This window comes from Rhopilema esculentum, chromosome 5 (assembly GCF_057945365.1).
Source record: "Rhopilema esculentum isolate cy_ngs chromosome 5, ASM5794536v1, whole genome shotgun sequence".
Classification (NCBI taxonomy): domain Eukaryota; kingdom Metazoa; phylum Cnidaria; class Scyphozoa; order Rhizostomeae; family Rhizostomatidae; genus Rhopilema; species Rhopilema esculentum.
Window position 1 is genome coordinate 3,844,895 of NC_142819.1, and position 23,530 is coordinate 3,868,424.

At 35.6% G+C, this 23,530-nt stretch overlaps 3 protein-coding genes across 6 annotated transcripts in view; 1 reads left to right on the forward strand and 2 right to left on the reverse strand.

The window, feature by feature from the left end:
- Positions 1-19,188, forward strand: part of LOC135689495 (glutamate receptor 2) — a 31,272-nt gene extending 12,084 nt beyond the window's left edge. For 3 of the 4 annotated variants that reach the window (XM_089108511.1, XM_089108512.1, XM_089108510.1), the window contains 16 exons: positions 2,708-2,835; positions 4,319-4,394; positions 5,645-5,782; positions 6,184-6,441; positions 7,645-7,844; positions 8,419-8,478; positions 9,596-9,724; positions 10,306-10,467; positions 11,052-11,156; positions 11,630-11,746; positions 13,040-13,231; positions 13,725-14,091; positions 15,142-15,504; positions 16,392-16,571; positions 17,239-17,383; positions 18,241-19,188. In XM_089108511.1, coding sequence (XP_088964637.1) covers positions 4,319-4,394; positions 5,645-5,782; positions 6,184-6,441; positions 7,645-7,844; positions 8,419-8,478; positions 9,596-9,724; positions 10,306-10,467; positions 11,052-11,156; positions 11,630-11,746; positions 13,040-13,231; positions 13,725-14,091; positions 15,142-15,504; positions 16,392-16,571; positions 17,239-17,383; positions 18,241-18,352 — 2,604 coding nt within the window. In that variant the 5' untranslated portion in view covers positions 2,708-2,835 and the 3' untranslated portion in view covers positions 18,353-19,188. Of the gene's footprint in view, positions 1-1,989; positions 2,836-4,318; positions 4,395-5,644; positions 5,783-6,183; positions 6,442-7,644; positions 7,845-8,418; positions 8,479-9,595; positions 9,725-10,305; positions 10,468-11,051; positions 11,157-11,629; positions 11,747-13,039; positions 13,232-13,724; positions 14,092-15,141; positions 15,505-16,391; positions 16,572-17,238; positions 17,384-18,240 lie in introns of those variants that run through there. The other variant, XM_089108513.1, reaches the window with a different exon arrangement.
- Positions 1,387-1,920, reverse strand: LOC148960216 (uncharacterized). The gene has a single exon (XM_089108600.1). It carries the CDS (start codon positions 1,918-1,920, stop codon positions 1,387-1,389), a length of 534 nt encoding a protein of 177 aa, XP_088964726.1.
- A 2,014-nt stretch (positions 19,189-21,202) lies between the features above and the next one.
- Positions 21,203-23,058, reverse strand: LOC135689497 (uncharacterized). The gene has a single exon (XM_065206739.2). It carries the CDS (start codon positions 22,961-22,963, stop codon positions 21,323-21,325), a length of 1,641 nt encoding a protein of 546 aa, XP_065062811.2. The 5' UTR covers positions 22,964-23,058; the 3' UTR covers positions 21,203-21,322.
- Positions 23,059-23,530: the final 472 nt, after the last annotated feature.

A 23,530-nucleotide genomic window follows, 5' to 3' on the forward strand; every position in this document is an offset into this window, starting at 1 on the left:
GCTGGAGTCTTTTGGAAATAGTGTAAAGTAAAAATAATTGTGTAGCTAAATTTTCTTTGAGATATTGAAAGTATAAACACATGGTATCATTATTTCTGGACTCCATTTCTATGTGTATTTGTCATTGAAGTATATGACTGCATTATCTCGATTCACTACATTATATCGGCAACATTCAAAATTTAATGAATCAACAACAGGTACCCCTGGTGACACTTATGTGTTGGTCTTAGCAAGAAAATCTTTCATGATACAACCTTAACATCATGGGTACCCTAGAAAGTAATATGCTCTTAAGAGAATTTCTTTGCTCTTAAAGTAAGCATGGAAGATCAAAGATATGAGCAGAACATAAGCTCGTCTTTTTTCGGTCAACAAACCAGCAATACGAAAAGATAATACTGAAAATTTGAGAGAAACGACTTTCCAAAGGGAGAAAAAAATGGGAACTAATTGAAGATCTGTGGACCAACTCATGACGAATTTGGGAGAAGGGAGATGCTATACCCCTTTCACCCCCTGCTAGCTTCGCCCTGAAGGAGAGGCTAGTTTAAAAGCTTAAACCTCGAAATCTGCTGTAAAAATATATTCATAAGTGTAGACCACACGTAGCATTTTAAAATTCTCTTCTTGGTTTTTAAACCGATTTTCTTCTTTTTAAACCTGTCCTAGATATTTAAATGCTTTCTTTGCAATCCCTATACGTTTCTTTACCTTTGTGTCACTCCTTCCATCAGCTGTTAAGGTACTACCTAAATAGACAAAGTTTTCTACTTGTTTAATAGCACCCCTTTTTGACCTTAAATCGTATTTTGGTATTGTTTGTTTCTTTGAAATGACAATGCTGTATGTTTTCTTTACATTTAGCTGTAAACCTAGCTTCTCACTCTCCCCATTTCAACTTTGTCCAACAGATCCTGTAGCTCTTTTTCTGACCCTACAATAAGCACTGTGTCACCAGCGTATCGAATATTGTTGATATTGATGCTATCGAATTTATTCCATTCAGATCTTTAATTTCCTTCAATATTTTCTCACTGTATAGAAAAAACAAGTCCGGTGACAATACACAGCCCTGCCTGATACCTTTTCTGATATCAACATAGCTACTTATCTCATCCCCGATTCTAATTGCTGCTTTTTGGTTTCCCAATAGAAGTTTCTAATCAAACGTAAGTCTTTTCCACCTATGTCTAATTCTATCAGTATTTGCATCAGTTCTTTGTGTTTTGCCCTATCAAAAGCTTTTGGAATAGTCTATAAAGCATAGATATACATCCTTTTGCATCTCTATTGCTCTTTCTGCCAATATTCTCAGTATGTAGATGGCGTTACGAGTCCCTTTATCTTGCAGAAAACCATATTGTTCTTCCGATATCTCTGATCTTATTTTATTTCTTGCATAACGACTCTAACAATTATTTTTGTCACGTGATTCATCAGACTTGTTGTTCGATGCATCTCACAGTCTGTTGTCCCTATTTTCATTGGTATTGCTATGAAAATAGATTGGGAAAGATCATCTGGGAATCTTCCTACATTATAAACCCCATTTGCAAATTCGGTCAAAACGTAAATACCTAGATCTTCCAGTGCAGTTATCATTTCCACAGATATTTTATCTTGGCCTGTTGCTTTTCCTCTTTTCATTTTCTTTAACGCAAGCTCTATTTCATCTTTAGTTATTGGCGGTCCTTCTAATGCTTTCTTGATTTCTGGTCGTTCACCTCTTTCATCATCATACAACTCCGCTATGTACTCTTCCCATCTATCTAGGATTTCTTCCTTGCTCATGACAATTGTTCCGTCTCTTTTCTTGATACATCCACTCGACAGCATATCCTTGGTTTTGATGTATTCTTTATTATCCCCTCCATGAGTTGTGGATTTTTCGATTCTAAAGTCTCTATTTCTTTGCATCTGTCATTAAACTATTTTTCCTTTGCATTTGCACACTCCCTTTTTATTTGCTTTTGATGTAAGCAGACTCCAAAACACCTAAGTGAATCATTGAAAAGGCGACCTTGCCGCGTACTAAATTACTACAGTATGTTATGTTTCAGCTATTTCGTGGCAGCTTGAGATTGAATTGAGAAAGCAATCATTTCACAATTTTGACTTATCTCCTTATGCAGATCGAAAGTTACAAGGGCACATCAAAATTTTGATGAATCTCCTTATGGTGATTGCAGTAATCTTATTTCAAAAGATCAAGCCAGTTCTCACCAAATTTCTTCCTTTGAATATTTTTTCATTGCCCTTGATATGAACTACCAGTCGGTTCACATTGTAAGAGGATTTTTTGTCAGTTCAAATACAATTAACATAGCTGTTAGGCGTTTGCTAAACAAACATCTTAGAGACAAGTGATAGCTGATAAACAATTAAGCACCTTGTGGTGTTACACAAGATTGCATATTTGTTCTTCTACTGTTTATATGTTCAAAGATTCTTTCAAGCAAATTTCGCCGACAAAAGTGATAATATCAGAATCTCGGAGAATGATTGAAACGACTCAATAAAATTCAATATCCTGGCTAAGAATACCTGTGTGTATTTACCAAACAATTTTATCCCCCGGAAAAACAAAATCTTTCCTATTGCAGGTTGTCTTTCAATGAACTTTAAATTTTTTACTGTAATCAATCCTCACACAACAATGACTGCTGAGTGTTGCTTTCTTTATGAGATTTATTGATATTCCCAGATGACATTGCTTGTGGTTACGGCAAAAACTCTCCCAAACGAATCTTCTGCAATGGCGGCAACGGAGACTTCAGCATCTGTTAAATTTAGTTAAATCAAGTGGAAATTGTCTGCAAGACAAATTTAACCGTAAGTAGCTATATTTTCGTTGCTTTTAAAGTTTTTCTGATATATTTCTCATCTGCAATAAGCACTGCAAATTCACACAATATTACGTCATCATATCAGTTGGTGACCTCTTGAGACTAGGTAACGTTGAATATGATTCTTGTTATATGTAAACCTAAATTTTGTTTTAAAATGATTTGATAAACCTCATCCCTAAATAATTTTTGTTTTTGTACTTGAAGTAAAAAGAAGTATCTGTAGAATTGGAGTAACTGATATTTATTTTGCATGCAAAATCTACGGCAGTGGAGAAAGCAAGCAAACACATTGCTTCAAACGATAACACACTCTTCAAATGTAAAGAAATGCTGTAATTCAGACATAAAATATCAAGGTAAAATATATATGATGATACAACATCATTTTAAGGTTTGCATCTCCTGTTCATTTCCATATCCTTTACAATGTTTATAAGATGTGAAGTAAAACCTGGCCGTAAAAGATGGGGAACTGTCATGGTTTTGTCTGTTACAAGTTAAACAGACAACATCCATTTTCAGATAAATCGACTTTTTATGAAAAGTCATTGTATAAATCATATGTCGTTACAAATGACATTGGAGGAGAATTTTAATAGTTCAGTTCATTGAGTACTGTAAGGAGATAGGTCAGCAGTTAATATTTAAAATTTTGATATTTTCTTTTTAAAGATATTTTAAATATTTAAGGATATTTTTTAATTTTTCTCCAATCTAGGATTTAGCTACTTAAAGTAATTTTTTAAATAAATCATTCAGTCAAATATTTTTCTGGAAATTTATTTATAAGGTGATCAGATGTCGTATTAGAGACAAATGTAATTTTTGAATAATTTAACTCTCATAGTATCAATACCTGTCAAGCCTTGCTAATACTTGTCAATAATGGTCAACTGTCAATAACGGTCAATAAGTGCCAAAATCTGTTATATTGTCATCAAGCATAACTGTTATACTTAATAACATGTCAAGCCTTGCTAATACTTGTCAATAATGGTCAACTGTCAATAACGGTCAATAAGTGCCAATAGCTGTTGTATTATCATCAAGGATAACTGTTATACTCAATAACATGTCAAGCCTTGCTAATACTTGTCAATAATGGTCAACTGTCAATAACGGTCAATAAGTGCCAATAGCTGTTATATTATCATCAAGGATAACTGTTATACTCAATAACATGTCAAGCCTTGCTAATACTTGTCAATAATGGCCAACTGTCAATAACGGTCAATAAGTGCCAATAGCTGTTATATTATCATCAAGGATAACTGTTATATTGCTCTATAACATGCCATTCAAATAATGCTCTATTCATATCAAAGGCCTTTTCTATTTCTGCTCGCGTTTTGTTAGAGTTCTAAAACCAAAATAAACAGTTTGAGCGTGTAATCGAATCTAAGATAGTACCGGCGATTCTTCAAATGATGCTTTTTGTCTAATGAATTCTGTGATTTGATTTTTAGATGCATCTGTTCTGGCTTATTCCGATTTATGCTTTTGTTAGCAGTGCAAGCGAACACCCTGTCAAAATTACAATAGGTAATTAAATGCTGTTATCTGCATCCAGCATTTTTTATAAAATCTTCTTAGAACTTTTTTGTTCGGTAGAAATCGCATTAAATATTACATTAAACGCGAAATGTAGCTAAGTATTACATACAGCTAGAACTAAAAGGTAAACAAAATATGACAATGGCGTTTTGTAGAATGAAACGTTAAATGGGAACGCTTTGCTGAAATCTTGTATAAACTTCAAAAGGATACTGTATTCTTAACATTGACATTGTACTCATGGCATTTGCCATAGATTAAAAGGGTTGCAAGATGCTATACCTTTTTATCAATTAAATTATTGGTATAGTAATGTCTTAACTATCAAGCACCTCAAACAAAGAACAAATTCTTCCAAAATGGTTTTTCCCAACTTCTTTCCTTTGATCGTGACTTCGTACAAGTAATCCTCCAGAAACGGAAACCTCTCTTTGACGAACACTTTTCTGCGCCCTAAATCTCTCTGCAACGAACACCACTCTGCGACAGTACTTTTCTGCGAAAGAGACCTCTCAGCGACGTACAACTCTCAGCGACGTACAGCTCTCAGCGACGGAGACCTATCTGCGACGGGCATCTCTCTGCAACGGACCCCTGTATGTGACGGACATCTCTTTGCGACGGAGACCTTTCTGTGACGGGAATCTCTCTGCAATGGACCCCTCTCTGCGACGGAGACCTCTCTGCAAAGAGACCTCTCTGCAACGTACTCTGTGATATCTCAGCGATGGAGATATCTCTGCGACGGAAGCCTCTGCGACGGAGACCTTTCTGCTCAAACACGTTTCTGCAACAGACAGTAACTTGAATTTTCAATGTGTCTGCTAAATAGATGCTTCATTCTAGTGTAATCTAAAACTAAATTTTTTCAATCTAAAGCAACAAATTTTCATCGAAGCGATTTTTCATATGAGCAGAAAGATATAAAATCGTTAGCACCTAAGCAAGCTAAATTATTTTTGATTTTTTAGTATATCAATCAAATATTGATACAGAGGTTGCAATCAAATTGTCATCAATAGGCTTTACTTTCCATTGTGATTCTTTACTTTACTTTCGCAACATGATAGTAAACAAGGAGTATACTGATGAGCAAAACAACTTGAATAGTTTAAGAAATGTTTAAACTTTTATGCCAAGTCACTATTGTATCGGTCTAGTATTACTTGGTATTGAAGCCTGTCAATATAGAACTCTCTTTATTGTGTTTAACTTGATACTGATATTCTTTCATACAGGTCTTTTCCATGATGAGGTTGTGCCTGAGTTTTTGGCAAACAGAACACAACAGCCAATATACAATGACTCTAGAATCAAATTAGAGCAAAAAATGGTTAATGTTACGAAGCTGACTAACGAGGCACTTGATATCCTCAGTAAGTTGCCTTTTTTATATCACCTGTTCTATGGTTTGCTGTTATTTTTTATATTTAGAGACCAAATATTTTTCAGAGACCAAAAATTTTTCAAATTGAGACATTGTGGGAAACGACTGTTCTTTTAAGGAATATCGTAATAAACGATTCAATTAAGATGTCGCGCTATCCTTTACAGTCACATCTTTACAGTCAAATTTAGACCCAGCTATCTTATTTGGCTCCTCTTACAGTCACACTGTGCTTACTGTCACAACTTATCAAGTAACATTGGGTGTGACTATAACCAGTGTCTATTTTAAATGTTCGAAAGAGAAAAGTTCAAAGAAAGAGAGTTCTTTCTGCTTTTTACATAAGGTAGCTTGTACTTCCTAATAAACACAGGACACATTTTTTAATAGGTGATGATTCATTGACAGAAATATCAGTTGCCATTAGGACAGGAGGAAAATCAAAAGTAGCGAAAATGACATCAAAGATCTTGAACATCCCACTAATAGAAATTGGACGCTTGCTTCATTCGCAAAATGTTCAAAATAGAGATACTGCTAGCTACCGAAATGAGTTTTCAATGGTGTCCAATGCTCAGCATCGAAGCACCGTGATTGCAAAAATCTTGAAAATGTACTCTTGGAATCAACTAGCAGTTATTTTTCAAAGTGAGTATGGCAGCCATCTTATTCGAATTATTCACAATAATAATAATTATCAAAAAATTATGATCAACACAATCATTAAGAAATCCATTATCAATCATAATCACCACAAATTTACCCTGGATACACGAGCTTCGGAGAGTCAAAGGTTTAGGAACGGGGAAAGGAATCGCGAAGGAGATGGGAAAGGAAATGAAACTTTTCCCAGATCTTTATCCTTTGGCTCTTTGGGGCACTTGTACCCAGAGTGCACAATTTGGAAAAAGCGTGGAAAAGTGGAAGCATTCCTCCTCTCTAATGCTAATCATGCTAATAAATAAGGCTAAACTTTATTGGATATTTGTTCCAGGGTATCAAACAAAATCATTAATAGTAAGATGGTTCTCATGATATTTGACCATTGCCAATACTGAATGTGATGTTCTCTCATTAATTGGACCATTTATTTGTTTTGCTGTCGGTGCGCCAATCGCAAAGATGGCCATCAATGAAAGCTACAACCATTTCTGAGTAGGTTGAGAAGAAGAAACAATGGCCTTCTTCCGCTGACTAGCAACACCTTGTTCATGTAAAAGACCCAAGCCATTCGGTCGTCAACTAATACATAATAAGATATAGAAATTAATATGCATGTAAAAAACCTTTAAAAAGTCTTAGACATGGGTTGGGTGGGCAGGGTCGCAAGAAAAAACCTTTGCTCTCCACAGTATAACTTCAGGTTGTCTTGTAGTGTGAGAGGGTGAAACTAGGCCAATATAAAGTTTATTTATCCAAGGCAAATGCACACTTGCACGCTTGTTGCTCTGGCCATAGCCTAGGCTTTGGCGTATAAAAACACAACATACTGCTAACTCGAGCACTGCTACAATAAACACTGACTCCGCAATCGTGCTACATGTGCCAAAAAAAACAAAAGCCCAAGGGGAACGAAAAGCGTTCCTGTCACATGTTAAACGTGATTAAATTTGATTTAATCAAGCTTCGGACATATATACTCTGAGGAGTGTCGGAAGAAAGGTACTTTATCATGCTGTGCTTTTCCGTGCCATCTTCAAATATGGCGGTACTAAAAGTTTATTTAATAATCAAAATCACAACCGTCAACTTGATAATCATCATCAAAATGGTTGTGATCACCGTCATGAATCAGAATCAATCACATAATCAAGCTAACCGTCTTATTGTTTTCTCTGCTCTCACTTCAAGCCAAACGAACAGATGATCTGAATCACTTTACGCAGTCGATCGGCCGGGAAGTATCACTGGAGCTGATTCCTGTTGAAACTTACTTAAATGGCTCAATTACACATCATTCAATTACAAGGATGAAATCACTAACAAACAGCCAAGTCAGTGCCATTCTTCTGATCTACGATGAAGCTAATCTTCCACAACTTTTCCAATTGGTATGTTAAAGTAACTAAATTGTTGTGATTAAAACATACGTATTCATGCACACAAGAACTAGAGAAGTTCTAGAACAGTTATCTGATTTTCGCATTTAGTGTGAATCTCAGAGTAGCAACCTAGAAGCATCCAATCCTATACAATAAAATTGTGTGCAACTCTGCTTATACGGCATAAAGTTCTTTGTGACAGCTCGGTAAACAATTGTACTCTTTATGTATTCATGCATATGGGAATTTTGAGTTTTTCGACCAACATGTAGCAGTGCTCTTCAACATTTCATTGAATCTAGTTCAGTAGCATAAGAAAATCATTAAAAATAGAACAGCTTGGAGTTTGTTCTTGATGAACATAGATAACAAATATTCGCTGCTCATTAAGAAGTTCTATTCAAAAGAATATGCATAATGCAGACGGATGTCCGGCAATTTTTATTAGTTTTTACAGTCATTTTTGCTATTTAGCTTAGGAATGTTCATACAGCTCTGTTAATATTATCTATACAAGTGAAGTGTACATTGCTGTTCGTTATTCATAACATTTTTGATAATTTTCATTTTTCTTTTTTTTCAGTTTCGTTCCGATACTATAGATCTTTGTGCTGTCAAGAATAATATTTTCCTTTTAGATCTGGTGAGTGTAGCTTCGTTTTATTAGTGGTCCTTTTAGCAAAAGCGTCTCGTGCTAATATTAAAACGGTAGCTTGCATAGACCTAATGCTACTAAAAAACTTGCTACTGAAGATTTTCTTTGAACTTCTATCACCCTACTTCACATTCTACTTTCTAGATTTAATGGAAGCTAAGATCTATTCTCAACCACCCAAACTAAGCCTTGGAAAAAAGAAATATATTCAGGACATGACTGATGTGACAAATGCCTGAACAAAGGCCAAATAGTGGGCGGTATATAGTGGAAACCCGCGTAAAAGAACCTGTTTTTATAAGAACCTTGAGGCTGAAATTTAATCTTTTAAACCTCATAATTAAGAACCCTCAAGAGGTTGTAATTTGGAAAGGTTCTTATAAGTATTTTTGAAAAGGTATTTTTACACCCTATTCACACTGGCAAATTAAACCAGCTTAGAGTAAATCAGGTTATGGTATGTTACATTCTAATTAGACAATCTAACAACACAAATTCATTAGTGTGTCTTGAAATTTAACATGAAAAAATGGCTGGTTTAAGTGTGGCTGTTAGAATCCTTGCGGTGGAAAACATTGTTAATGTGTGCAAGGCCTGTACGTATATAAGAACCTTGTTAAGAACCTTTTAAACTGGAAGTTAGAATAGCAGCCTGTTAATTAAGAACCTATTCAGGCTGCCAGAAAAAAATCTAGGTTCTTTTATGCGGGTTTCTACTGTATCCTCTTTTCTGATTTTCTACATCCATGTTTCCCCCTCCCCTCCCCCCCCCCCCCTCCATCATTCAAAGTTGGAGTGCTTGTTTTATATAGGACAATGTTGGAATTTCTAACCCTGATGTTGACCTAGCTTTCAACATCTAGCTTTAACCTAGATGTTGATATCTCTGCTTAGATAATATAGATATTATATTGAAATCTCATCTGTTGTTGATATAATAAGAAATGCTGAATTTCAAACATGGTCAAACGATGTAATATTCTCTATACATATTAAAGTTTTATTTTGCAGAATGCCACTAAATGTGTTCCAGGTTCCCTTACAGAATCTACGCAATACCTTATATCTACGCGTACTTCTCTCATTTTTGTTTGCTCATTTGTAGATATTCAGTAGCAAACTCTTTGCTTGTGACTTGCACACCGTGATCGGCTTCCAGGTACAAATAAACAAGGATCTTGACGAGGGCCTTTACCATCCATTGCCCAAAGATGTTCTTGGTACCATAGCAAGAGTAAGTTTCCATTACGTCATTTTGAATCTTCATTACTAGTGAAACACTGCAGCACCAAGCAAACATTTTCCTAACAAAGCAAAACGTAAAGGCACCAACTACTGCAGAATGGGAAGGTCATGTGCGTGACCAGGTAGAAATTCTTGAGACCACGCTCTTTTTACTTCATTTCGGGGATATATACTCTAGGTGTAATTTTCCAGAGACAGGTATTTAAAAGATATAAATTAGCTTTGCCAAGAACATTTTTGTCAATTGATGGTGCCAGCACTGAAAAGCAACTGTTGTACTATTTAATTCGTTAGAAGTATCATAGAATAACGCTTTATATAAACAGGTGTATTACCACACTTGCTACGATAGTTATAAACTCGATATTTTGCAGAAAGTATCCCACTTTTAAAACATTTTAAACATATCAACAGCAACACTTGATAATTCATCTCTTATGTTGATGCTCAATATGTTCATGTATATTTTACCACATTGAGAGACACTGAAGGAACCTTTTTCATGCACTTTCTTACTGAAAGAAATTCATGATGGTGAATTGTAATGTAGTATTCTGCTAACCCTATCAGTTGCAAGATGTTCTTCTCTACGACGCCTTCCATCTGGTTGCAAATATCACGAAGACTCTTGTCACGTCAAATCGTTGGCTTTCTCCTAGCAGAAATGGGAAAGGCTATGTCCATTCCATGGCAGTTGCAAACACAGCAAATTTTTCTTTGGAGTCTGGAAAGGTAAGTGAGTCATTATACAGTCTTGGTATGAGATACAATTAAAGTACTTGAAGAAAACATCAAAGGGTAAGCCAGACTGCAGTTTGATCACTCAAGGTCATCAAACAGCAATAAAGCTACTATTAGTAATAACAGACTGACAAATAGTAATAGAAATAGGCAGTGAAAACCCTCATAAAGAAACACATTTCCACTTAAGCCAGAAGGCTAATAAGAGGTATATCAAACTAAGATAGGTTTACCTTTTATGTATACAATAGTTCGCAAAGAAGATTATTATCTATATTATAAGCAATAGTTCTACACGGCAATTAACACAAAAATTAGAAAACGACTAAAATGGCTTGAAGTTCCAAAATGATGACACAAAAGACAACTTTATGATTAAATTAGAAAAATTAGTTTCATGTAATTCGAGAACCTAAATTGATAAAAGATGATCATTGGATAAGAATCTTCCCAGGCTAAACTAAAAATGAAAGGCTTTGATCAAGTGGTTTTTTCTGTTTGAGTACATTGCCGCATATTTGAAAAAATAATGCACGTTTTTGCTGTATTATGTTAGGTTCTCATCATTATTCTAGGTGAAGATAAATGGTGCAAGTGGAAACATACAGTTCAACACGCACGGGAATCGCTTGAACATGCCCCTAAACGTTGTTAATATCAAGGAGAACATGCCAGTAAAGGTGGGGACTTAGCATCATCTGAGCTCGTATAGAACCCGTTTTTGATGCTACATTTTCATCATGCATGCTGTATTTGAAAAATTCAAAGAGTTAGACTCTTTTATCCGCTTCGTTTGATGTCCACTCCAATAATCACAACACACATTGAGATACTTGTCTTGTCAAAGAGAACACTTTATTTTATTACTATTCATGAAAATCTGCAGCCAAAGCTAGTGGTTGTTTCAAGTATCAGTATACTTACAAAGTTATTTGGTCGGCCAAATATACACTTACCCAAAGGAGGTGAGCCTGGCAAAAACTTTTCGACTTCTAAGTGGTATATGATCCTGCATTGCTGAAACTTGTAATTTCAAATAAAAAAAAAGATTGATTAATTTTTTACATAAATTAAAATAGATTTAATCTGAGTTTATTGTCAATGACACCTTCAAATTACCTACTGTTATTGATATGTAGAATTTTTGTTTTAGATTGGTCACGTCGACGAGAATGCAAATGTCTTTATGTCCCAGATTCCAAGCTCTAATATCAAACATGATATTACAAATATTGAAATAAACGAGCATCTAAAAATTGTTACTATCGTGGTAAGTAGTTAATTTCGAATTGCAGTAAAACAATTTCAGTAAACAGCCTCATATTCCAACTGTTCCAAAATAATATCTTCTAAAGAATAAATTTGTCACACAACGTTATGACCCATTAGAAAGTTCTTTCTCGGTTGTTCTTTTATCAACGATTATGATGAAGTCAAAAGTAGCTAAGTGTAGGGATTGTTATTTCCTACACAATTTGGACATTTTAACTTAGCTCAGGGTTTATTTTAAGAAATTTTTATCACTGCACAAATTCAAGATTTTCGAGAATTGGGTGTTGCCTTTTAAAGATTTTCATGACCACACCTATACCTATCAAACTAACTGTATGTAACACTTTTGAATTACATCAGCCCTCATCAAAGCTTTACAAGATATTTCGACGAGGAAAAGTAGTCTAGGTTTAAACGAGTTTTCGAGACTAAAGATATCACAGGAGAAGATGAAAAACGAAACAAACTAGATAGCTTCTAGATACTTGACAAATTTTAGATAAATTTCATAGAAAATTATCATTGGTACTGTTATTTTCTCGTTTCTAATAAATGTTAATAAATGCAATTTTTTAAATGTCTATTGCTTGTTGCTGCAATTTTACTTTTTCAATGCAATATCTCTTTATTTTAGTTTTATCACTGCACAAAATTTGAGTTTATCACTGCACAATTACGATTTATCACCGCACAAATTGGTTATCACCGCACGTTAAAATAAACCCCGACATAGCTCTCAATCGTGGCTCGATTCAAATTGCAGAATTTCAGAATTTAAAATTGCAGAATTATATGAAGTGTTATTTGATTTTTTCTCAACTCATTTCGGTTAATTTAAAGGATACTATGACGTTTGAATAGAAATTACCCAATAAAGCTTTTTCTATGTAAAAATTTATATGCAAAGTTTTAAGCAAAACCAAAAGTTTGAGCTTAAATCATATGTTCTCAGTATACTGATTATCATTTTCTTTGCTTAAGTTATTTTTAAAGTTATTTTGCCCTCTGGATTTATCATTTAAAACACATACGTTTTTTACAACTTTATTCTTTGTCATTATAACATTTGGCATAACCATGTCAACAAAGAACCTTGGAGTATATTACAGGTTGTGGGGGACTAAAAGTTTTTACGGAGCAGAGCTACACTAGAAACTAAGAGCAGGCAAATTTTTTGTTGATGGAAAGTAGATTTTTAGAAGTTATTAGGGGGCTAAGCCTCCTCAGCTTCCGCAGTCCCTAATGTCAACCATTGTAGAACCATCTCGACCTGAATTTATTTCTTTTATAGGACGAGCCATTTACTTTTGAGACTCGATACCAGAATGGTACAGTCAAATACACTGGCTTCTGCATCGATCTGCTGGATGAATTGGCAAGACTTTTGAATTTTACATACACAATATACTCTGTGAAGGATGAGGAATACGGAAGAGAAGAGGGGAACAAATGGACCGGGATGATAGGTGACGTACTATACAAAGTGAGAATCTGTGATTAATTATTTAAAATTATTTAATACCTTTTAAAGAAGCCTTTAACAGTTAGGCGTTTCTTGTACACCGCATACTCTTTATGCACATACTTAACCCGTAAAAACTAACAGTAACTTTTTTGTCAAAAAATAATAATTTTAACACAGTTTTGCTGATTCGAAAGTTAAAAATGGCTTCAAGAAAGCACGTTTAAAACAAACTTATTCTTTTCGTCTGACATTTTTCAGAGGATAATCGTCACAGTAATAATTGAAAATTCTAGGCTAAGAAAGAAATATATATATACCCATATATATTTATAAATATATATATATATCAATATACCCAACTGTTGATTGAAAAAAGCCAAAGAGAAAAATGCGAGCACGTGACTGCTAGTGTTGCCAATGCCTTTACTTATCAGTTCACTTCATCGTGGCTGGTGACACAGGTACAAAAAAATGTCAACGTAGATCACATAATACGAACTTTCCTTTCCAGAAAGCTGATATGGCTGTTGCATCATTAACTATAACATCTTCTCGAGAAGAAGTAGTTCAATTCACAAAGCCCTATATGGAGCTGCAAAATTCGTACGTACGATTACGCGGAACCACAATGCAATTCGACCCTTTGCAGTTCCTGAAACCCTTTACAACGAACATGTGGATTTTAACTGTGCTTGCCGGGATATTTTGCAGCATCGTGATATACTTTATCGATTACTACAGCCCCTTTGGATGGAGACAGACTATCAAAAGAGAAACAGGAAGAGATGGTGCTACTTTTAACGCAGCTAATAGTGCTTGGTTTACCGTTGCCTCTTGGTTGCTGCAAGGAGGAGATAATACTCCGAGGTCTCTTTCAGGTAAACGCACTCCTATGGTGCGACAGAAAGTCTTAAAAAAGCAAATAAAATGTAATTGATATATACCAAATCAACAACTGTTACGAATTCCCATTAGTTTTCCAGCAGCTGCGACATTTATAAGGATCAAAGTTATTTTCAAGATAATCGCAGCACCCTGGAGAAGGGGAGGGGTACTCATGCATTTTTAGAATAGGGGTGTTCAGGTTACTTTTTGGGTCTAGAAGTACAGTGAAAAGGTACTTTTTGAGTCAGTCAATTGTGCAATCACTTTATTAAGTTCATGAAATTTTGACTTATTTTCTAGGGTCTTTTATGTAAGAAAAGTTTAAAGAAATTGAAAAAATTGCAAACTGTCTTGTGCATATTTTTTGGGTCATTTCCAATATTTTTTGGTTCGTACCCAAGTACCCTTCTCTGGGTTCTCTTGATAAACCACAAAATGTATTGGTTATTCGTTGTAGATATCATTCAAAGTGGGAAATCGACATGTGTTCATTCAATACGCGAAGAGGCACGGCACAATTAGTTTATTTGTTAACTGTCGAGTTCCCTTCCTTAAAGCAGTACCGAAGCTGTGAGAAGATAATACAAGACTACGTTGGTTATTACAACATTGGTCAAAACTATTTTATTGCAAAATAGTTGATTTTACTTGATTTTGTTAAGACGCTAAAATACACTTGATAATGCACCTGCTACACTTCAATTTAATTAAATCTAAGACAGATTTTGCTTGAAATGGTACTTTTCATCTAAATACAAAATTTGAAATATGTTGATGAGCAATGAAATATTAACAAGAAGGTTCTTCCTTAGGCATAGAATCTTTTAGTGCTGGATCAATAAACATCCCATCCATCAGAAGCGGCGTTACGGGGGGGGAGGGACTGGGGGGGGACACGTCTCGGCAGGATCAATTTTGTATTTCGTCTTTTTGTTTTGCCCCCCCCCCCCTCCCCAGAGCGCAGTGGCTGGCGCTGCCAGTGCTGACCATGTCTTATTTTAAAATTTTCGACAGCCAAATTTTTAATCTAAACTTTTTTTAAGGGAGAATGTTTGTCAGCTACCTGTGGTTCGCTATTCTTATTGTCACGTCGACCTATACAGCAAACATGGCTGCGTATTTTACGATGAAGAAATCTGTCACTGAGAAAGAAGACATCGAATCCTTGCTGAAAATGGGCGTTTCCTTTGCTCTGAAGCAGCATACTGCCATGGATCAGTTTCTTCAAAACTCTGAATACAGAGTTTACCAACAACTTGCTCAAAAAATTGGAGAACAAAAGAATTACGTTAGCAATGCTTCCCAAGGCATTGCAGTGGCAAGAACGGATCCAAACTTACTTTTTCTAGGAGAAGGGCCTTATTCCGAGTGGCTCATGAACAAAGATGCATGTGATCTGAAAATCGGTAAACCTTTTTGCATTTGTCAAATTTAAAAATGCCTTGCTCAGTCAAAACAGACATCTTCAGCTTAAGTTAATGGATGCCTTAAAATGGTATTCTTTCCAGTTTTCTCTTTCCTGTAAATGAATCTATTTAAAAGTGACGATTTGCACTATTAACGTCAAAAATCGAAAGAATTGCCTATTTGCTTTAATGTCGGGTGTTCAGTAATGGAGAAAAGAGCCTTCTAGCTTGCCAAATTAAAGCACCTACTATCTAACATACAGGCACTAATGAAAGACTAAGAAATAAAGCATTAAATTCACTCTTGTTTAAGAAGTACTGAATTATTTTTGGATTTTTGGAGACCTATTTTTGGAGTTCTTACCCCACAGACACAGAGAGCACAATGAAATACAACTAAAACTGCAAAATTAGTTGAATCTGTTGCAAATCGACAAAAAATGCATCAATTTATAGTGTCGAGGTTTGCTAATCAATTAATGATGTCTGGGCTGGTTCATAGACTGAAGGACCAGGACAAAATTGAGGGATCTGGCGATGGTAGACCCATGTTCATATCGTCATACCTCCGTCATACCACTTTGCAACACATTGAACTTAATTTGCGCAGTTATTTTGTAATAGCTTTCAAGTTAAGTTAGTTATCCAATTCAAAAACTCTAGAAAGATTTTATGAGAACTTCATTTACGATTTAGTTGTAAAGTGACCTAAGGTCTTTATCAGTAAAACTTTGAGATGAAACGGCTTTCGGTGAGGTTACACAAACTTTACTTTGCGCTACTGGTAGCATTTATCTTCTCATTCGTACAAAGTAGGTACCCCAAATTTGCCTTTCGGCATTTATCCAACATTAACACCTACCAAGATCACGTGAATTTCCTTGCAGTTAACGGGATACTGCCATCAAGAAGTTATGGTTTCCCTGTGCGAAAGGGATCGCCTATTTCTGAGAAAATTTCAATAGGGATCTCACATATGGTAGAGTCGCATTTTATTCAAAACCGAAAAGATCATTATTGGAAAGAGCTAAGCAACTGCAAAGACGATAGCATTTTCTCTGCCGGAAGTAAGTAGTTGCTAAGTTTTTATGTAGTTGCTTTGTTATTTCAGCTGTAATAACGGCACAATATTTTAGAGTATATCTCAATTCTAGGATCCAATATTCCAATTTTCTATGACCCAATGTTCTAGATTCCACGATCCAATGTCAAAAAAACCCTATGATAAATTGCACTTTTGCCTGTGGCAGGCATCTGTGTCTGCGCATGCGAGAAATGCAAAGTAATTGTACCGTTTCAATAGCTTACTTATTTTTTTGTATTTCATCTTGGTGTGTAGAACAGGACAACATAATATCTACGAAAGAACGGTGTTCTGACCATCAGCAAAGTTGTCTGATGATTTTAAAAAACGTGAAATTCGATGTAGCAACTTCGAGCCTTCATGTTCTATACAACAGAGTGTTAAGATGTGAAGTAAATAGAACAACGCATGGATTGAACAAACCAGAAGGATAATTTTATATTAACTTCAACGGCCTACACACATAACTGTAATACTGTAATATGAAATTCTATATAAACATGGATCACATGAACTTATGCTCCTGCGCATAATCTATTAGGTTACTACAAAAAGCGTGTACAGCTTTGCCTACACGGCATCGAGCCAACACGACAGACTGTTAAAGACAAACAGTGATTTTCACTTTTTTCATTTTCCAATATGTTCAGTAACATCACAAGGGCGAATCGAACCTCTGCAACTGGTGGGTGTGTATGGCTGTTTGGTATTCGCAGGAATATTGTCAATTTTGTGTCTTTTTGCTGAAAAATGGTGGAAGAAACATTCAGCAGAAAAGAAACGAAAATTAACCCGGTAAGTGTTGTTTTACGAAGTTTCAGCACAGCACACATAGTTGTTTGTTTTTATCATTTTGTTTTCTGAGATAGAACTTGTTTAGTTTTGCTGGTTGGTCTGCGCTCCAGTTCTTGTTAAAACAACAGCACTGACAGTAAGAAAATCATAAAAATATACGATAAAATACAAAGACAAGGGCAACGTGAAATAACACTTGAAAGCTCTCGAGCCAGATACCCTTTTCATTATCCAGCAGAAAGTATATCGTTTAAGACATTGCTAAAAAACTTTTATCTGAATACAGGCAAAGAAGATGATTTGTTAAAAAGTAATGAAAGAGGACAAGAAATAAAGATGGTGTTTGTTAAACAAAGGAAAACAGTCTATTCGTTCCAAAATTGTTGTCTGTTTCTGATTACATAAGTAATTGAAAACCTTTGTTTTTTTGTATGTTTTTAGAAACGATAAACCATTCTCCCCTCACCCCAGCACACGACTGATAGAGCCAAATTCCTTTGGTGATTCCTTCCTTAAGATAAGAACACTAAGATAGGATGGAAATGGGAAAATCTAGATTCTAGAAGGAGATTTTTCTTCAGAATAACCTTTATCTGGATAACTGATTATTCGATAAATCCTCTTTTCAACGACCTCTTTCTTTGTAGCAGCGACTGTCATCCCATTTAGCTCAACTAATGGAACTTACTGGTAAATATAGGGCTCATTACTTTAAAATGAGGTGGGACAGCAAAAAATTCAAAATCGATGCCATTTTCATGCATTCTTGTCTTTGAGAAAAATAACTTCTTGAACCCATAGGGTTTTAAATAAGAGATTTACCGTAATTTATGTTAATACATATTTTCCCGTTTTAGAGTTCTGAAGAATACCGTTTCGGTGCGACGAGCACTGCACGCGAAATCAAACTGGAGGGTTGGTGACTCGCAGAAGCAAACAAGACTTGGATTCAGATTTCAATTGACATAAAGGTGCGTTGATATAAGCAGTTATGAGATGCACTTCTCATAAAAATCTGGGCTCTTTTGTTATGTATGTGAAACTTTGAAGACCGTAGAGGTAAAATCAAGGAACAATAGAACAGAAAGACGGTGATTTGACGGGTTATTAACAGTGGCAAAGATGTTTACTTATGTTTTGGTGATCCAATTATTCACAGCAAAATTATAACAGACTAAATGCTTAAAAATGTCATGATAAAAAATGTTTGCATGAATCTTGCTTGTATTCTTCACGAATCTTTTACTGTTTTCTATAGTTTTAAATAACCAAGATTAACCACTACATGTAAAAGTCCGATCAGACGTTTGCGCTCTAATTGAAGTTGATAAAAGGATATAATTCAAATTTTAAGAAGGCGCAAAGAACGCAAAGTTAACGAAATCTTACAGAGAAGATCTCCTTGTCGCTACTGGCCTAATGATACGTTTTTTTATACAATGCTTCATGAGCTGACTGATTGATAAGAAAGTCATATTTATTTTCGATTTTGCCAAAGGTGTAATGGCTTAATCCCTTAATATAGACAATAGCAAACCTAAAATGAAGGCCAACATATGTTGCGTGTAAGGACCTAAGAAGTGAAGTTGGGATTTCAGTTTTCAGTGGCATCGCTCCCCAGTTCATCGACCACAATTCATCCCACTGTAGTCCTTTTCATAGTCAAACCTGGTTGCATATTCTAGCATTATCATTGCAGCGCCTTAACTGGTTAACTGTATTTCAGCAATATCTATTCCACACTTATCGACAAGCCAATTTGTCAATTTCAACTTCTACCCACAAGCCATCAAAATTTTAAACATTTTGTTCAGAAAGGAACAGGGTTGTGCACCCTCCAACAAAATTCCGAACATCGGCATGCCACTGAGAAAGGTTTGAATCTCGAGAAAGTGCTAGAGAGATGAATCATAAGACTATGAATGAATTCAGGAACCATTCACTCAGGCCGCGCCCCCCCCCCCCCCCCCCTAAAGAAAACTTGAGTATTTTAAGTAAAATACTTTTATTTTGCAAGATATGGCTGTTTTTCACTTATTTATCAGGGCTGCCCCCCTCCCCCCAACAAAAAGTTGTATCTTGGTCTTTGCACTCAGGAACCATACCCATTCATTAGTTTTACTGCTATTTGTTTATTTATTTAATCATCTAATTATTTATTTATTTTATTTGATTACTTTTTTAGTCAAGTCTAATCATAAAACTAACAACAAAGCAACCTCACAATAGTCTACGCACTATGCAATACACATCACTTACATAAATATTAAGCAAAAATTGAGAAATGTTTATGAGGAAGCGTCATTGAAGTTCCAAATTTTTTTAATTACAACTTTTACTTTTAGTTTTTATTTTTGTTGTAATTGTGTGTCAAATTTCGTCTACCCCAAATCCAACTTTAGGTGCCAGTCCAACTATCTCGGAAAAAACTCGCGGGCGGTAAACTTTGCCTAATTTTGGACAGGAATGTGTTATTTTGGTTTAAAATCTGGACCCATAATTCCGCAAAGGTCTGGAAAAATGTGACCCATAATTCCGCAAACATGATGGAAACTATACCGATAATTCTGGGTATGCCAAATAAAATTGTTAAAGCACATAAAATATCATCAACCAAATTTTGCATGTCTTATGCCCCAAAATCTCAATATTACACCAATTTCATATTTTCATTTCTAACTGGACATTAATTTTGTTAATGCTCAATCTCCTTTATGTTTTTGCAATATTTTCCCAAAATGGTGCCCATAATTCTGCATGTTTCTTCAAACTGTACCCATAGTTCTGCACAAATTTTAAAAACTGATACCGATAATTCCACACTTTTCAGAAAAAAGGTACCCCTAAATAATGGCACATCCCCGTACCTCCAAGCATGTTAAGATACCCCCTCCCCCTGAGAAAAACTCCATCAAATAATTGGAATTTCTAGATCTTAAATAAAGGCTAACAATAAGTTATCAAGAATGTAACCAGAAATTGAGAAACAGTCTTTCTTCTACATAGTATGAATATATTTTAGTGGAATGTTTAATAAGGGATACTCTACACATGAAGTGATCCCTCACATAAAGTACTTGACTTTGCATTTTACTAATGTAATCAATTAGTAATTAATTAATTGATTAAATCAAGCAAGTCATTTACTGTTTTAATGTAAAACAGAACACTGATCTTAACAAGATAAGCATATTTTCCAAAATTCTTTTGTGCAGAAGCCACCCAAGGGTATTCAGGGCCATGTAGGCAGGGACGCTGGAATGACCAAGGACAAGGGGGGCAGGCTTGAGTAAAAGGACATTTGAAAGATAACTCTCAGCTCAACTTCTACTAATTCTGATTATTATAACAATTGGCTGGCTTCAAGGGTACTTTAATGAAAAGGGCACTCTGGACCCCCACACTTCCCTTCCCTGGCATCCCTGCATGTAGGCTTAAGGTTTAATAACCCCTGAAATATTATTTCTCTCTGACCAATTGTCAGTTGAGTTTAATAATATTGGGGCTTAGCCGGGTAATGTAATACTGAAATTGTTTAACAAAAATCAAACAGCTTTCAATTATAACCAACTGACAAACAAAATGTTAAAGTGAAAACACCAACTTGTACAAGCTCGGCCATTTGGTTTGGTCAAGTCACATTGTTGGTAGATGTTCTTAGGTGTTTCCAAGTAGCAAGCTCTGGGCATGTCAAATATTTTCAAGATTTTTTCAATATCTAACTTAAAGCAGCCCCCCAAACAATGTCATATCTATTCCCTTTGCTGGGATCATCACGATTTTAGAAAATGTCAATTGAAGCATAAACAAACCACTACATCCACAAAATGGGACAATCAAAAATTTATGTGGCTTATAAACAGATTCTACAGTAATTTAGAATTAAACATTTCAAATTCATGTCAAATTTTGATCTAACACTCAATGTAAAACTTGCAATCATTCATCCTTTAATTTTGTCTCTTTCTGTGCACTTTGCTCTAAAATGCGACCTTCGTTGGAATATTCTCTCTCACGTCTGAAGAACAGTATCATGAAATAGGTTTTGTTCATGATAAATCTCAAGCCATAATATATCTTTCTTGAGCTTTTAAAGATCAAATCTCTGATAACAACCATTTGAGCTTTCAAAGGATCAAGGTGCCCATGCAAGGCTTCATGGATAAGCTGCACCACATAAAACTCACTGCTTCGTTTGATGATGTGGGCTACAGTAGGGTTGCTCATAAGGTTAGAGAAAACTGTTGTAAAAGCCAACACAAAGTATTGAGAAATAACACCAAAGCTTGCCTTGAATGGAGTAATGATTGGTTTGATGAATAAGTAAATCATGTTGAACAGCTGTATAAATGGAGCACAGAGGTGAGGTATAATATTGATTATTCCTTTGAGAGGCCTGAATATTTGAAACATTGGAGACAGAGCAGCAACAAGAAGCATTATAATTGGTTTCAAATAATGCCACCAATAGTGTGATAGGATTGCAAATAAGTCATCAATCCACTGAAACCAAGTCTTGAACATGCTGAGATAGTGCTCAATGAATTGCACAATAGGCTTCAAATATGAGCGAATGAAATCAACATGTCGATAAAGCTGCCATACTGCCCAAAGTAAGGACAAAATTGTGTAGGTAATGAGAGCATACTCTATTGCTCTTCTCATTTTTGCAGAATACCACTGATATGGTATATAATTAACCCATTCAGGTAGTCCCTCTCTTATCTTAGAAGGAAGTTTTGTTCTCTTTGAAATAATCCCACTCTTCTTCAAATCCTTTATTTGCAAAATCTCTCTTGTTTTTTCAACTTTAACTAGATGCATCATTTTGCAAACCATTGATATATATTCCACTGGGAATGTGGCCTTTACCATACATGACTTCAAAATAAGGTACTCATATTTTGCAGTAGGGCATACATTTTTGTTATAAGCCTCAGCACTTGCGCTTTGGCTACTCTGCTTCCAAAGAAGCATAGGCCCATCACATTCGATTAGAATCCTTGCAACCATTGAGTCCCAGGAACCAAATTTTGTTATTACTCGTAGATCACCTGCAGAAATGTCTGCACATTGCAGTACACAGTACTGGTTTTTACCTGAAGTCTTTGTGGCAGCTGCATCTGGTATTTTGAAATAAATTCGTGGTGTGTTTTGTTCATGCATAAGTTGACAAACCTGACCTTCTCCATTATCATCTTCGTATGCATTTTCTAATATTTGCCTCACAGCCTCAGGTGCCCCTCCTGCACCTATTCTTCCCTCTTGATGAGAAACATCACCAGCCTTTTGCGCCTCTCCAGTCAAATCGCCTTTACCTACACATCTTTCATCTGTTGCTGTCTCACAAGTTCTAATTGGGGGAAACTCCAAGCCTGTCACTATCTGCTCTTCATCGTTTATTTTCTTCGGTGTATTGGCAAACCCTTTTGCAACATTGCTGCCTTCTAAAGCTTTGTCCTGCAAAGACCCTCCTCCGGGTGAAATTGGTGCAGGTTTGGATGCATTCCTGGGTTTGAGCAGTTTATACTTCAGTTTCCCACTCTTAAGGCTTGTCAGAGGTACTTCTACCAGGTTCATTATTTCTTTTGCATTGACATTCGTTTCGATTTTCCCGTCTGCTCTCCGCAACCTTCCTGTTCATCAGCTGGCCTTGTGACAAAACAACCCGCAGCAGCAACAACAACAAAACCAACCAACCATCTTTTCGACTGCATCTATTTTTTTCAACATAAAATTGATTATTTACAATAAACTTGTTAACATACTAATGCTAAATATACAATATCCAAGTTAATTTGGCTAAAGAACAATGAATGGTCAACCTCAATATTTTATAGAACAGCGATGAAAATTAAACAATTTTAGGCTGTTGGACATGTGGAAAGAACTTTGAGAAAGCTATCGAGCCATGTATTAAACCACTAAAGGGAAAGGAGCAAGGGGACAATTGCCCCTGGGACTGTAAGCAAAGATGGGCTCGATGGTGATTTAACTGTCTCGATTTAACAAAGGCAGTTCATTTTAGCCTGCGTGCAGACTCTAAGTACCTTACCATAACTGTTCTGGTAAGTATCTTTCGAGGCTCTCTTTGTGGAACAAGCCTTTTGAGGTTAATTCGCAGACTCTACAGTTCTGGTAAGATAC

What these genes read in the sequence shown, in the direction of transcription:
- LOC135689497 (XM_065206739.2), bottom strand. Translation starts at nt 22,963, where the DNA reads ATGAACCTGGTAGAAGTACCTCTGACAAGCCTTAAGAGTGGGAAACTG.
- LOC148960216 (XM_089108600.1), bottom strand. Translation starts at nt 1,920, where the DNA reads ATGCAAAGAAATAGAGACTTTAGAATCGAAAAATCCACAACTCATGGA.